General features: G+C 43.3%; 1 protein-coding gene across 4 annotated transcripts in view; it reads left to right on the top strand.

Moving 5' to 3' along the window:
- The window catches only part of DUSP16 (dual specificity phosphatase 16), a 92,785-nt gene extending 78,295 nt beyond the window's left edge, over positions 1–14,490 (top strand). For all 4 annotated transcript variants that reach the window (XM_031650299.1, XM_003906015.5, XM_009180241.3 and 1 more), the window contains exons 5-7: positions 982–1,141; positions 8,413–8,536; positions 10,729–14,490. In XM_031650299.1, coding sequence (XP_031506159.1) covers positions 982–1,141; positions 8,413–8,536; positions 10,729–11,902 — 1,458 coding nt within the window. In that variant the 3' untranslated portion in view covers positions 11,903–14,490. The remainder of the gene's footprint in view (positions 1–981; positions 1,142–8,412; positions 8,537–10,728) is intronic.
- The last annotated feature ends 15 nt before the right edge of the window (positions 14,491–14,505 follow it).

The following is a 14,505-nucleotide window of genomic DNA, read 5'->3' as shown; positions in this document are numbered from 1 at the left end:
ATGGGGCAGGAGCAGGGAATGAGACTCAAGGAAATGAAAAGAATGTGGATAAAGCACCCAGCCAGGAGTTCATCATAACAGAGATTCCTCTAGTTGTTCAGAACATGGTTTGGAGAGAAAACCACTGCAAACTTCAGAAGCTCCTGGTGACTTTTTTGGTTATCTTGGCTACTGAGCAGTGAATGGGTATAGAGAGGAGAGGATCAATGGAAGAGGTGATTCCAAAAGGATTTGGCAGCTGTTTGGATGAGGGTCATGGGGAAGAGAAAGGAGCCCCATTTTATTTTCGAGCTCAGCTGGCTAGGTCGATGTTATTACCCTAAACCAATTTGGGGATTACAGAGACGAGGCAGGAGTTGGGGGCAGAACAGGAAGAAAGAGAGTATGTTTAGTTTCTGACATTTTAAATGTGAAGGGCCTGTGGAACATCCTGATAGCCAGTAGGTAGTTGGAGATATGGGTTGGAAATTTAAGAGGAGATACACACACACACACACACACATGCACACACATGCCATCAGCATGTAGAACTGGTAATTAAGGCTATATAAATAAGTGCAGCCTTCAAAGAGAGTATTTAGAGTGAGAAGAATGACTAGAACTGTATCTTAGAGAACCAGCGTGTTCTGTGTGGGAAGAAAATGTTGTGTGTCCATATATTCTAAAATCGTATAAACTGTTGTTTTCTTTTGTATTCTTTGTTCCACTTCTCTAGTAATGAAGATAATAGAGATTTGACTATATGAATGATGTGTGGGCGTCCAGCATATTATTTTAAATAGCCTTTGTTGTTCTTAAATTTTTTTTTTTTTCTTAAAACTTGTCTATATGTCATTTTGCTGGGTTTTTGGACTTCACTGATCTGAATGAGTTGTATTTCAAGGAAACTGGGCATTTTTATCATCGCATTAAACTTCACTCTTTCAGAATGATCACGTTTACCATATTATTAGTCACTTTAACTGCTCTTCCTCTCCATAGGAGCTGATGCAGCAGAATGGGATTGGTTATGTGTTAAATGCCAGCAATACCTGTCCAAAGCCTGACTTTATCCCTGAGTCTCATTTCCTGCGTGTGCCTGTGAATGACAGCTTTTGTGAGAAAATTTTGCCATGGTTGGACAAATCAGTAGATTTCATTGGTAAGTAGCTCAAATAATATTACAGGTCCTGTGGGTGATCGTCTCATGTGTAGGTGGACCCCCTCAGCCCCCCTTTTTTTCTTTAGAGAAAAGGAGCCTATTTCAGAGATTTCAAAAGTCTGAAAATAACACGTGGTGCAGCTTACTCATCTAGTGGTCAAGGTGACGTGTGTGTCACACTGTCCCTAAGGACTGACCTTGTGACATTCTAGCTAACATTTAACACCACCAAGGTTAAGCTTCACAGGATCTGTAATTATATATTTGCAAGTGTTTGAAAATCAGTTAAGCTTTTAGGGTTAAATTCTTCCTCCAACTTTTCCAAATCCTATACAAGCCTTTGGGAAACTTTGGTAATATTCCCTGTTGCCTTGTTGCTATGTTTTCCACAGAGAAAAGTCAAATCTTGTGAAAACAAATCCCACTACATTTAAGTCTTTATGTCAGTGTGTCTAAGCCGGGGTCCACATGCCAGTAATTTCAGGTAATATTTGATCTAATAGAATGTTGACACACACACACACACACACACACACACACACACTCTCTCTCTCTGTCTCATTTGGTCACTTCCCTGGCAGTGGTCTTGACAGTATCTCCTCTGTGCCATACTTTGTTCTGCTTCCTGGGCCTGTTCAATTCTGGAGCTTCTCTGGCTCCTGGGTACTGTTGAGGCATTTTGGTGCCACAGGATCAGATCTGCTGGGTGGTAACTTGGTGACGTGTATTTGGAATGTGGCTTTAGTGGACAGTGGCTGAACAGAGGAGAAACACTACTAGCTCCTTAGTAACATACCACATGTGCGACTCTTGATGTTCCATGTAAGAATTTTTTTTTTTTTTTTTTTTTGAGACGGAGTCTCGCCCTGTTGCCCAGGCTGGAGTGCAGTGGCTGGATCTCAGCTCACTGCAAGCTCCGCCTCGTGGGTTCACACCATTCTCCTGCCTCAGCCTCCTGAGTAGCTGGGACTACAGGCGCCCGCCACCATGCCCGGCTAATTTTTTGTACTTTTAGTAGAGATGGGGTTTCACCGTGTTAGCCAGGATGGTCTTGATCTCCTGACCTTGTGATCCGCCCACCTCGGCCTCCCAAAGTGCTGGGATTACAGGCGTGAGCCACCGCACCTGGCCCTATGTAAGAAATTTTTTCCTCCCCAGTTACATAAGTTGAGCACTCTAATCCATAATTAAATACTCTGAATTGGTTACCATAATTAAAAATAAAAGAACCAGTTCCTTTAAAAAAGTGGAATTGGCCAGGCGTGGTGGTGGCTCACACCTGTAATCCCAGCACTTTGGGAGGCCAAGGCAGGCGGATCACGAGGTCAGGAGATGGAGACCATCCTGGCTAATACGGTGAAACCCCGTCTCTACTAGAAATACAAAAAAGTAGCATGGTGTGGTGGCGGGCACCTGTAGTCCCAGCTACTTGGGAGGCTGAGGCAGGCGAATGGTGTGAACCCGGGAGACGGAGCTTGCAGTGAGCTGAGATCACACCACTGCACTCCAGCCTAGGTGACAGAGCAAGATTCCATCTCAAAAAATAAAAAAAATAAAAATAAAGTGGAATTGGCCAGGCACAGTGGCTTATGCCTGTAATCCCAGCACTTTAGGAGGCCAAGGCAAGCAGTTACTTGAACCCAGGAGTTCAAGACCAGCCTGGGCAACATAGCAAAACCCTGTCTCTACCAGTGCACCTGTGGTCCCAGCTATTTGGGAGGCTGAGGTGGGAGGATTGCTTGAACCGGGAGGTGGAGGTTACAGTGAGCCAAGATTGTGCCACTGAACTCCAGCCTGGGCAGTACAGCCAGACCCTGTCTCAAAAACAAAAATTGAAAATATGTGTATTAAGCCCCGTAGTATAATTTTCACCTGTGAGGGGAATATTCTGTTTAATGCTTTTGGAACTTTGAGTAATTCCAAAACACTTGTCTTTTTTTCAAGATTTCCAGGTTTCTGAGGGTTTCATCTTCAGTTAGGATTCATTCTATGAAACATGTGAAGATAAATGACTTAGTTCACATTAAAATAATCACAAACAAATGGCCAGGTGGCTCACGCCTATAATCCCAGCACTTTGGGAGGCCAAGGCAGGCGGATCACCTGAGGTCAGGAGTTCAAGACCAGCCTGGCCAACATATAGTGAAACCCGGTATACAAAAATTAGCTGGCCGTAGTGGCACACGCCTGTAGTCCCAGCTACTTGGGAAGCCGAGGCAGGAGAATCGCTTGAATCCAGGAGGCAGAGGTTGCAGTGAGCCAAGATCGTGTCACTCCACTCCAGCCGGGGCAATAGAATGAGACTCTATCTCAAAAAAAAAAAAAAAAAATAAAAATAAATAAATAAATCACAAACCCCCACAAGTTAACACACACCCTCCCATTGTACTTCTAAACAACATTCAGCAAATCATTCAGTTTTTGCCTCTTTAAAAATAACAATTGGCCGGGAGTGGTGGCTTATGGGGAATCACCTGAGGTTGCTGGAGTTTGCGACAGTGTGGCCAACATGTCTCTACTAAACATATAAAAATTAGCTGGGTGTTCTGGCGGGCACCTGTAATCCTAGCTACTTGGGAGGCTGAGGCAGGAGAATCTCTTGAACCTGGGAGGCGGAGGTTGCAGTGAGCTGAGACCACGCCATTGCACTCCACCCTTGGCAACAGAGTGAGACTTCGTCTCAAAAAAAAAAAACCAAAACCAGTTATGGTTAACGTTCCCATTGCATGTCACATTGATCCAGAGACACTGGCTCTAATTTCAGCTAAAAATCAGATTTCAAAATCTATCTAGAAAAGAACATGGTTTTTCTTAAGTCATGACAATATGTAGGCTTTAGGAGAAAAAGTTTAAAGTTTAGTAGAAAAGAGTTAGAAGAGAAGAGAGAATATGAATAAGTTTGCTCCCAACTTATTTTCTCCTTTAATGAGAGATACTGGGGTCATCATGTCACTTTCATTCATACAAAAGAACTTTAACTGCTTTGTAACTTGGTTAAACACATGCACACAAAACACATACTATAATGTATTTGTAATATCTGCAAATACTTACCAGTATTTCACTTGCTTGGTCCTATTAGAGCCATCATCCTTATCCCACCCAAGTAATTCAAGGCAAAATCTCCAGGCCACTTTTTGAATTCAGCCCGTATTCACTATAATTGCTAGTCCTCTCCTCCATGGCGTTTTAAGCCATGGTTAGTATGATGTATCCCCTTAATGACTTACAGGCTCATAGGAATTTTTTCTTTTCTTTTTGTTAGTTAGATTAGATTCTGGTAAGTCTCCGGGTTTGTTGGAGGGACTCAGGTTTATGTGGAGTTTTGTCTTTCTTTTTAGTTAATGTGCTAGTAACAGAGTTTGCCCATTTGTATTATGGGATACTCATGAGGTGCCCCCAAACCCAGCTGTGTATACAGCCTCTTGCTTCCTCTTCACTGTCTCCTGGGCTCTTGCTCCAGCTCTCCCATGCCCAACTCGTGACTGCATGGACACAACATAGAGAGGTGATTAGGACCATGTATTTTGGAGGCAAACTGTCTGTATTTGAGTCCTTCCTACCCTGGTTATTAAGTGAAGTGGTTTGAGTAAGTTACTTCAAACTTCTGTGCATTTCAGTTTCTTGATCTGGAAACTGAAGATAATATACCTACCTTATAGGAATACTGCGAGGATTAAAATAGATAATGTAAAATGAAAAAAAAAAAAAGAAAAAAAGTAAACCAAAAAGAGAAAATAAAAATAAGTAAAATAGACAACGTTATGTGCATTGAACACCTTGTAAAGTACCGGACTCATAATTGGCTGTTAATAAATATTTTAAAAATTGTTACCTGAAGTTTCTCCTTTTTTCTGTCCTTTGAGCTGGACTCTGTAACCCCTCTTAGTTATGACTTCCTTCTTTTTAGCCTTTGTAACTTCCCATCCTCACTACATCTTTGCCCTTTTCATGTGCAGTTCTCTCTCCCCTTTGTTAACCTAGATTTTAGCCTTAATTTCAGTAATGGCCACCTGCCCGTTTCCAGTTTTCATCATCGTTGCCTTCTTGTTCTTTATTCAGAAACCCGAAGAGGCTCCTTAGTTTTGTACAAAAAAGGTAGCCTTGGCCGTGTGCAGCGTGTGTAATCACAGCACTCTGGGAAGCGGAGGCGGGAGGATTGCTTGAGGCCAGGAGTTTGACACCAGCCTAGTCAACATAGCAAGATCCTGTCTCTATAAAAAAATTTTTTAATTAGCCAGGCATGGTGGTGTGCACCTGTAGTCCTAGCTGGGAGGCTGAGGCAGGAGGATCGCTTGAGCCTAGGAGTTCATAGTTACAGTGAGCTATGTTTGCACCATGGCACTCCAGCCTGGGTGAACAGAGTGAGACCCTGTCTCAGAAAAGAAATGTAGCCCTTAGCCTAACATTCCCAACACCCTCCAACACCTGCTTCCCGCCTTTGAAACCTTCTCTCTGGTTACTTCTCCAAGGCAGGATGTTTTCTGAGCACTTTTTGCTCAGTCCCACCACAGGGCTTTCTTGCACACATTTCCCTTCTCCTCTCTGCCAGGTCTGTGTGTATTCCTTTGCTTGAAGACACAGTTTAGGGCTCATGTCTCCCAAGATGCGTGCTGATGAACCTCAACTCCAGTATAACCACTTGTTTTTTTCATTTTTAAAAGACGTCATCAAAAGAGTTGTGGTTATAAAAACAGTTGTAAGCACATTGCAGAAAATTTGAAAAACAGAGAAAAGGAAACCTATAACCTCAACGTTGTAACACATGTTACTGTCATTGTTTTATTTCCTTCCAGCCTTATTTTTTATTAAAATCGCTTTAAAAATATGTATCAGCCAGTATCAGCTAGATGCCTACTATGTGCCTAGTGTTAAATCTTTTGGGGGATTGTTAGAAGCAAGCAAGATCCTTCTGGGTCCTTATAATCTAGTTTTTGAGAGTATTTTATTTAATTTTATTTATTTATTTATTCATTTATTTTTTTGAGACAGAGTCTTGCTCTGTCACCCAGGCTAGAGTGAGTGGCGCAATCTTGGCTCACTGCAACCTCCACCTCCTGGATTCAAGCAATTCTCCTGTCTCAGCCTCCTGAGTAGCTGGGACTACAGGTGCCCACCACCATGCCCAGCTAATTTTTGTATTTTTAATAGAGATGGGATTTCACCATATTGGTCAGGCTGGTCTTGAACTCCTGACCTTAGGTGATCCACTGACCTCAACCTCCCAAAGTGCTGGGATTAGAGGCGTGAGCCACCACGCCCGGCCGAGATAATTATTAAAATTAATGAGAGAGTATTGTCAACGTTAAAAAACAAAAACCCAGACTACTTCCAGTAAGGATTTGAAGCAGTTTTCAATAATAGGTTAGAACCAAAAGATACACATATTCTCACACATACTCATTAAAATGAGATAAAGGAGCAATAATCAAGTAATAAGGGGCTAGGAAATGTACAGTAACTGACAAAAAATCTGAATTGCTACTTCCTATTGAAATTGAGTAGAAACCTTAGCTTTGAGCTTCTTAGCAGCGGGGCAGAAGGGGAAGGAAACACTGAGAGTAACGTGGGATAAATGATAGCTGAGAAGGAAGGGGATGCTGGAGGCACAGGAAGGCATGAGACTGTGTACATGAGTTTCTGTGGTCTTATTTGTATAGCATACAATTCTTTGTTAGAGTGTTGCTTGGTATTCATTTGTTATTGTTTTATTGTGTTTGGTTTCCCTATCTAGAAGGAAGCTGCTTGCTGCTTGATTATTCATATACTACCCAAAACCTCTATGTTGCTTTATATATGATGAATAATTGTTATATATAATAATCATTGCACTAGAAACTTATAAGTTTATATAAGTTATGTATATTTATAACATAGGCAGTGAGATTGAAGAGCCTTGTATTATTTAGCTGCCAAAGCAAGATTCATTGCATATCTGTGACTTGTAAGAATTTTAACAGAAGGTTCAGTAGACGTTTGGTAGTATCTACCAAGAATGAAAAGGGAGAATTCAGCTTCATGACTGAGCACACATGTAATTATTTAGAATTAAGGTAGTCATGGAACTGGCCAAAATGTTAGTGGCTTCCAGGCTGTGTGGAATAACCTCATCCCCTGCCACATGTACATACTGTTAAGCCCCTCAGCAGTGAGAGATGGCAGCACTGCCTGGATTTCCCTGGTTCTTTGGTTCTAACAAAGTGTCCATGAGTCCTTCCACCGTGGTGTGGGGAATTGAGGTAATGCAATAAAGACAATACCTCCTGGGTATCAAGGAAGGGATAAAAGTTCTGATGTAAATGACGAGTTGATGGGTGCAGCAGACTAACATGGCACAAGTATACATATGTAACAAACCTGCATGTTATGCACATGTACCCTACAACTTAAAGTATAATAATAATAAATAAATAAATAAATAAATAAATAAATAAATAAATAAAAAGTAAAAAAAAAAAAAAAAAGTTCTCTTGGATCTCATTAAAGTGAATGGCTAACCCTGATTCATAGCATATACAAGGTTTTCTTCTAAAATTTAATAAATAAAGTTGAGCCATTTTATGACATACAGAAAAGTTGTCTGAAGAAAAATAAGGAGGCCAGGGGCATTGGCTCACGCCTGTAATCCCAGCACTTTGGGAGGCTGAGGTGGATGGATCACTTGAGGCCAGGAGTTAGAGACCAGCCTGCCCAACATGGTGAAACCCCGACTCCACTAAAAATACAAAAATTAGCCAGGCATGGTGGTGCACACCTGTAATCCCAGCTACTCTGGAGGCTAAGGCAGGAGAATCACTTGAATCCGGGAGGCGGAGATTGCAGTGATCCGACATCACACCACTGCACTCCAGCCTGGGCGACAGAGCAAGACTATCTCAAAATAGTAGTAATAATATTAATAAATGTAATTATATCTCTTATGTAATCAGGGAAAAATTTGAAGTGTCACCTAACAGGAATAAATTAAACATTACCCATATCTTAGGGGAAATTACTAACATAAGCCAGGAAACCCGAGTTAGTAATAGCTTATTAACAGATTGCTTATTAACAAATAGTTTTGGACCCCAGTTGTCCTGCTGGGGTCAGTGGTGAGGGAATTACCTTCCCCTATCTCCTGAAAAGAATTTTGCAAGGATAAATATGATGTACACAGAGGAGATTTGCGAGGAGGTTTTCAGGTGGAAGACATTGAGTAAGTAAATGGAAACAAGATTTCACTGCTGAACAAAATGGTTAGTAGTGACCTTTCTTGCATTTGACTCATACAGAGAAAGCAAAAGCCTCCAATGGATGTGTCCTAGTGCACTGTTTAGCTGGGATCTCCCGCTCTGCCACCATCGCTATTGCCTACATCATGAAGAGGATGGACATGTCTTTAGATGAAGCTTACAGGTGAGGGCAGGAAAGTGTCTTCTGTGACTGGCTTTTCATTGGACCTGAAACATAAAGAATTATGAGGATGGGTAACCAAAGTAAAGCAGGTCATGATTATTTTAGTCACACTTTTTACAGGTTAGTGTGGATTTTTTAATGATCTTGCGAAGATTGGAAAAGAATGCTGTTTTACTGTTTAGCATTAATTCTGCCCTCACATGTGTCAGATTCATCCTCAGCCACTTTTTATGTTTAAGGAACAACAGATGCAGGCAGAGATCTCTATCCTGTTACATGAGTTTATGGCTTTCCCTAAATGCAAAAGTATCCTTGGTGTAAATGTGCCTATGGGGGGAAGCTGTAATGGAATGCTCACTGCAGAGTCTCTGTTCTGCTTCGCACTTTGGATTGCTGGGAAGAAAAAGCCTAATACATGCACATATGAACCAGATAACTGTCAGACTCCATTCTTCAGTAAAATGCCCCACATTCTAGAGTCGGCCAGGTTCTGTGTGTGTGTGATTTTGACTGGGTTGCCTCCAGTCTCTGATGAATCTGATTCCCCTGCATGTCTCGTTGGGTAGAGATGGTTCATTGTTATCTGATCAGGAATCAAAAATAGAGAGACTTATGCGGCAGGCCTGATTTAACAGTTGCATTTGTTTTTCCTCAAATTGGAAAGTTTGGAAAACAGAAATGAGCTGCCCAAACACCATCCCACGTAAGTCAGGAGCCTGGAGGAGATGGGTCCTCTGGTCATCCGCATGAGCTCTCATGCCCCCGTTCAGGCCTCCCTGAAGTCCTCCTGCTCCATTTAGAAATCAGAAGAAAAGTCACCCTTATATCACGCTATGAAGTCTCATTATGAGGACCCTACATTTACACTAGTTATTCTTGAGCCAGTTATTTCTATTTTTGTGAATTTGCTTAGGTTACTTGATTTCCACGTTTACTTTTTGTTTTTCTTGTTCCTTATTCAAATGCAGATTTTCAGTGTAGTTCTACTCCTGCATCACCTGAAAAGTATCCATGAGGCGCAGGGGCTGCTGAAGAATTTGTCTGTTATCTCTGAGTCTTTATTTCCTCCATGAAACATGAAAGCCATCTAGTATTAGTTTTCATCCTTTGATGAATCTTTTTTAACATGGTGGTTACAAAAGTGGACCCAGATATTTGACCAGCCTGGTTTTGAATCCAGCACCGTCATTTAGTAGCTGTGTGATTTTGGGCAAGTCACTTAAGGACTCTGTGTAGCTAGCTATTTGATGGGGATAATGACACCCACCTGATGATAGGGTAGTTTTGAGGATTAAATGATGATTCAGTGCATAAGCATAGTGCTTAGCACACAGAGACCACTTTGTCGTGGTTATTCTGTCTTGTTGACTATAAAAAGAAGTGTTGCTTTGATACTTTGATCATCTGATACCATTTTCTTTTTGTCATTAAATTTAAAATGTGAACTGTCTTGAGAAGTGACTGGTGACTTTGAGAGGGGATGACATTGGAAATTGAAGGAGAGTGGCTGTTACACTGTACTTTTGTTGGTAGCACTGGTGTGTGTGTCAGGGCTGTCCTTGGTGGTGAATAATCATCTCTTGGCCAGGCACAGTGGCTCACACCTGTAATCCCAGCACTTTGGGAGGCCAAGGTGGGAGAATCACTTGAGCCCAGGAGTTCAAGACCAGCCTGGGCAACACACTGAGACCCTTTCTCTACAAAAGAAACTTTAAAAATTAAAATTAGCCAAGCATGTAGTCCTGTAATTCCAGCCACTCAGGAGGCTGAGGCGGGAGGACTGCATGTGCCTGGGAATTCGAGGCTGCAGTGAGCTATGATCATGCCACTGCACTCCAGTCTGGGTGACAGAACAAGACCCTGTCTCTTAAAGACCACCACCAACAAAACCCCATATCATCTCTTATCAGCTGCATTGGGAGCCCTGGGCCCTTGAAAATGAGGCAAAAACTAGAGCCTCTGGGGCTCAGCTGCCTCTTTCCGGCGTACTCCAGGGATGCGTGCAGAGCCTTCCCAGTGCCTAGGGCCTTTGTATTCTCCACCTTGAGGCGTCTCCCTGAACTTTTAAACCAATCACCTTTCAAAGTTTTTGAGGTCTGCCTGATAATTCCCTATCTCATTTATTCACTTAATATTCATCAGATAAAGTGTAATTGTGAAATTTGGGTTTTTGTTTTTTCCTCTCTCTGTAGATTTGTGAAAGAAAAAAGACCTACTATATCTCCAAACTTCAATTTTCTGGGCCAACTCCTGGACTATGAGAAGAAGATTAAGAACCAGACAGGAGCATCAGGGCCAAAGAGCAAACTCAAGCTGCTGCACCTGGAGAAGCCAAATGACCCCGTCCCTGCTGTCTCAGAGGGTGGACAGAAAAGCGAGACGCCCCTCTGTCCACCCCGTGCCGACTCTGCTACCTCAGAGGCAGCAGGGCAAAGGCCCGTGCATCCTGCCAGTGTGCCCAGCGTGCAGCCGTCGCTGTTAGAGGACAGCCCGCTGGTACAGGCGCTCAGTGGGCTGCACCTGTCCGCAGACAGGCTGGAAGACAGCAATAAGCTCAAGCGTTCCTTCTCTCTGGATATCAAATCAGTTTCATATTCCGCCAGCATGGCAGCGTCCTTACATGGCTTCTCCTCATCAGAAGATGCTTTGGAATACTACAAACCTTCCACTACTCTGGACGGGACCAACAAACTATGCCAGTTCTCCCCTGTGCAGGAACTATCGGAGCAGACTCCTGAAACCAGTCCTGATAAGGAGGAAGCCAGCATCCCCAAGAAGCCGCAGACCACCAGGCCTTCAGACAGCCAGAGCAAGCGATTGCACTCGGTCAGAACCAGCAGCGGTGGCACCACCCAGAGGTCCCTTTTATCTCCACTGCATCGAAGTGGGAGTGTGGAGGACAATTACCACACCAGCTTTCTTTTTGGCCTGTCCACCAGCCAGCAGCACCTCACGAAGTCTGCTGGCCTGGGCCTTAAGGGCTGGCACTCGGATATCTTGGCCCCCCAGACCTCTACCCCTTCCCTCACCAGCAGCTGGTATTTTGCCACAGAGTCCTCACACTTCTACTCTGCCTCAGCCATCTACGGAGGCAGTGCCAGTTACTCTGCCTACAGCTGCAGCCAGCTGCCCACTTGCGGGGACCAAGTCTATTCTGTGCGCAGGCGGCAGAAGCCAAGTGACAGAGCTGACTCACGGCGGAGCTGGCATGAAGAGAGCCCCTTTGAAAAGCAGTTTAAACGCAGAAGCTGCCAAATGGAATTTGGAGAGAGCATCATGTCGGAGAACAGGTCACGGGAAGAGCTGGGGAAAGTGGGCAGTCAGTCTAGCTTTTCGGGCAGCATGGAAATCATTGAGGTCTCCTGAGAAGAAAAACACTTGTGACTTCTATAGACAATTTTTTTTTTCTTGTTCACAAAAAAATTCCCTGTAAATCTGAAATATATATATGTACATACATATATATTTTTGGAAAATGGAGCTATGGTGTAAAAGCAACAGGTGGATCGACCCAGTTGTTACTCTCTTAACATCTGCATTTGAGAGATCAGCTAATATTTCTCTCAACAAAAATGGAAGAGCAGATGCTAGAATCCCCCCTAGACAGAGGAAACCATTTTATTCAGTGAATTACACATCCTCTTGTTCTTAAAAAAGCAAGTGTATTTGGTGTTGGAGGACAAAATCCCCTACCATTTTCACGCTGTGCTACTAAGAGATCTCAAATATTCGTCTTTGTCCGGTCCCTTCCATAGTATACCTTAGCGCTGAGACTGAGCCAGCTTGGGGGTCAGGTAGGTAGACCCTGTTAGGGACAGAGCCTAGTGGGAAATCCAAGAGAAATGATCCTATCCAAAGCTGATTCACAAAGCCATGCTCACCTGACAGCCGAGGGACACGAGCATCACTCTGCTGGACGGACCATTAGGGGCCTTGCCAAGGTCTACCTTAGAGCAAACCCAGTACCTCAGACAGCAAAGTCGGGGCTTTGACCACTACCATGTCGGTAGCCCGTTTTCTAGGCATTGTGAATAGGTAGGTAGCTAGTCACACTTTTCAGACCAATTCAAACTGTCTATGCACAAAATTCCAGTGGGCCTGGATGGAGGTAATTTTTTTTCTTCTTCTCAGCTTTATGAAGAGAAGGGAACTGTCTAGGATTCAGCTGAACTGCCAGGAACCTGGTAATCATGATTTAAGCTAAGGTTGGGAGGCTAACAAGTCTACCTCCCTCTTTGTAAATCAAAGAATTATTTAGAATGGGATTGTCAGTCCTTTAAATATAAAGATGAACTTGGTTTCAAGCCAGATGTGAATTTATTTGGGTGGTAGCAGACCAGCAGTACCTTCAAGTTCTCAGCCAAAGTAGATGTGTTTGCCCTTTCTGCTTCACTGCATGGATACAGTTGGTAAAATGTAACAATATGGCAGAATTTTATAGGAAACTACCTAGGGAGGTAAAGTATGGGAAGGTTAAGAAAGGTATAAATTGCTGAGGAGAAGCAGGAAACCTATTTCCTTAGCGGCTTTTATCCCCTCGGCATGCGATGGGGCTGGTGTTTCTGTAATTGCCTCAGACTTTCGAATTTACTAGTAGGGCTGAGAGAGACTTTAGTGAGGAAGGAATATTCAGAATAAAACTGTTGAGAAAGCTGAGAAGACCACTGAGTTTGGATCAGCCACTGTGAGTAGAGTGCAAAGCCATGGCCAAGCTGTTTCCGGAAACGCTGGCTGGCGCGTCTTCAGTGGAAAGGGCACATCAAAATGGAGCGAGAGCAAGTCCTCAACTTACAATCACGGTATGGAATCGGTCCTGGCAGCTGAACATAGGAGGTCATTGGAACAAGTACACAAGTGATAGTGCAGATCTGCCTTCAAACAGCCTCCTGGCTTGAGTTTTATCAGCTACAATGTGGGTCGTCTTTGAAGCCTTAATTCACGACAGCAGCTTTTTGGGGGTGGGGGTGGGGCTGGGCGGGTGTTGTCATTGTTCTTTCCCTTCCTGTAAGTGTCGCTAGTTGCTGCCTCGTATCTCAGGTTTTTCTGTTTGAGAAATGGACAGTTTTTTGACCAGGATGTGACTTCATGTTTCCTATGGTGACTTCTAAAACCAGCAGAGAATGATATGACTCAACACAGACCAACTTGGTCATGGGATGATGAGCCGCACAGACATCACTAGCTGTGCACAAATAATGTACTATGATGGGGTGTAAAGTGAAGGCAGAAGAGGGTCAGCCGCGCTGTTATGATACTGGGAAAGTGCTGGTCAATGATTTGAGTTAATTATATACATTGAAATCTTTAATCAGACATTCTCGTTTCACACAGTAATTGACGTTACGTGCACACACACCAAACGTGTAACAGTTCACCACTTCCAGAATGCGGTCATATCCAAAGCATGTTGAAGGAAAGCAGGAGCTCCTTGCTAAGGATGTTTCAGGAGGTTTGGGGGACTTGGTTTTAATGAGCTTCTGCCATTTAGGGCTTCTCTTGGCCATGGTCCCCTTCCTTCTGGAACTGTGATGTAGTCACACCCTACAGCCTTTAGTGCTGGTTCACTAGTGTCAGATAATCAGTTCTTGGAACCGAGACTGCGAGGCGAAGGGGTGGCCTCGGAGGCGGGCTCCGGAGCTGCTTGGGTGTCTTTAGGTGGGGTGGTGGCTGGCTCTCTTCAGCATGTAATCGGGGAAACCCTGGCGTCTACTAGGGGTGATACAGATGGTGATTTTAAAGAGCAAAACTAGACTTCTATGTGAGAAATGCTGGAAAATGATTTAGGACGTGTAAAGTTAGATGGAAAGACTGTAAATGTTTAATATGAATATAGTGTTCTTTTGAAGGCCAGCTGTTGAACGGTTAAATTGTGCATTTCTCATTTTGATGTGTCATGTATGTTAATGTATGAAATGATTAAATAAAATCAAAACTGGTACCTGTTTATACATAAAGATGAGAAAAGACCT

The sequence above is a fragment of the Papio anubis genome, chromosome 9 (genome assembly GCF_008728515.1).
Source record: "Papio anubis isolate 15944 chromosome 9, Panubis1.0, whole genome shotgun sequence".
Classification (NCBI taxonomy): domain Eukaryota; kingdom Metazoa; phylum Chordata; class Mammalia; order Primates; family Cercopithecidae; genus Papio; species Papio anubis.
This window is presented reverse-complemented; position numbering and strand designations above follow the sequence as displayed.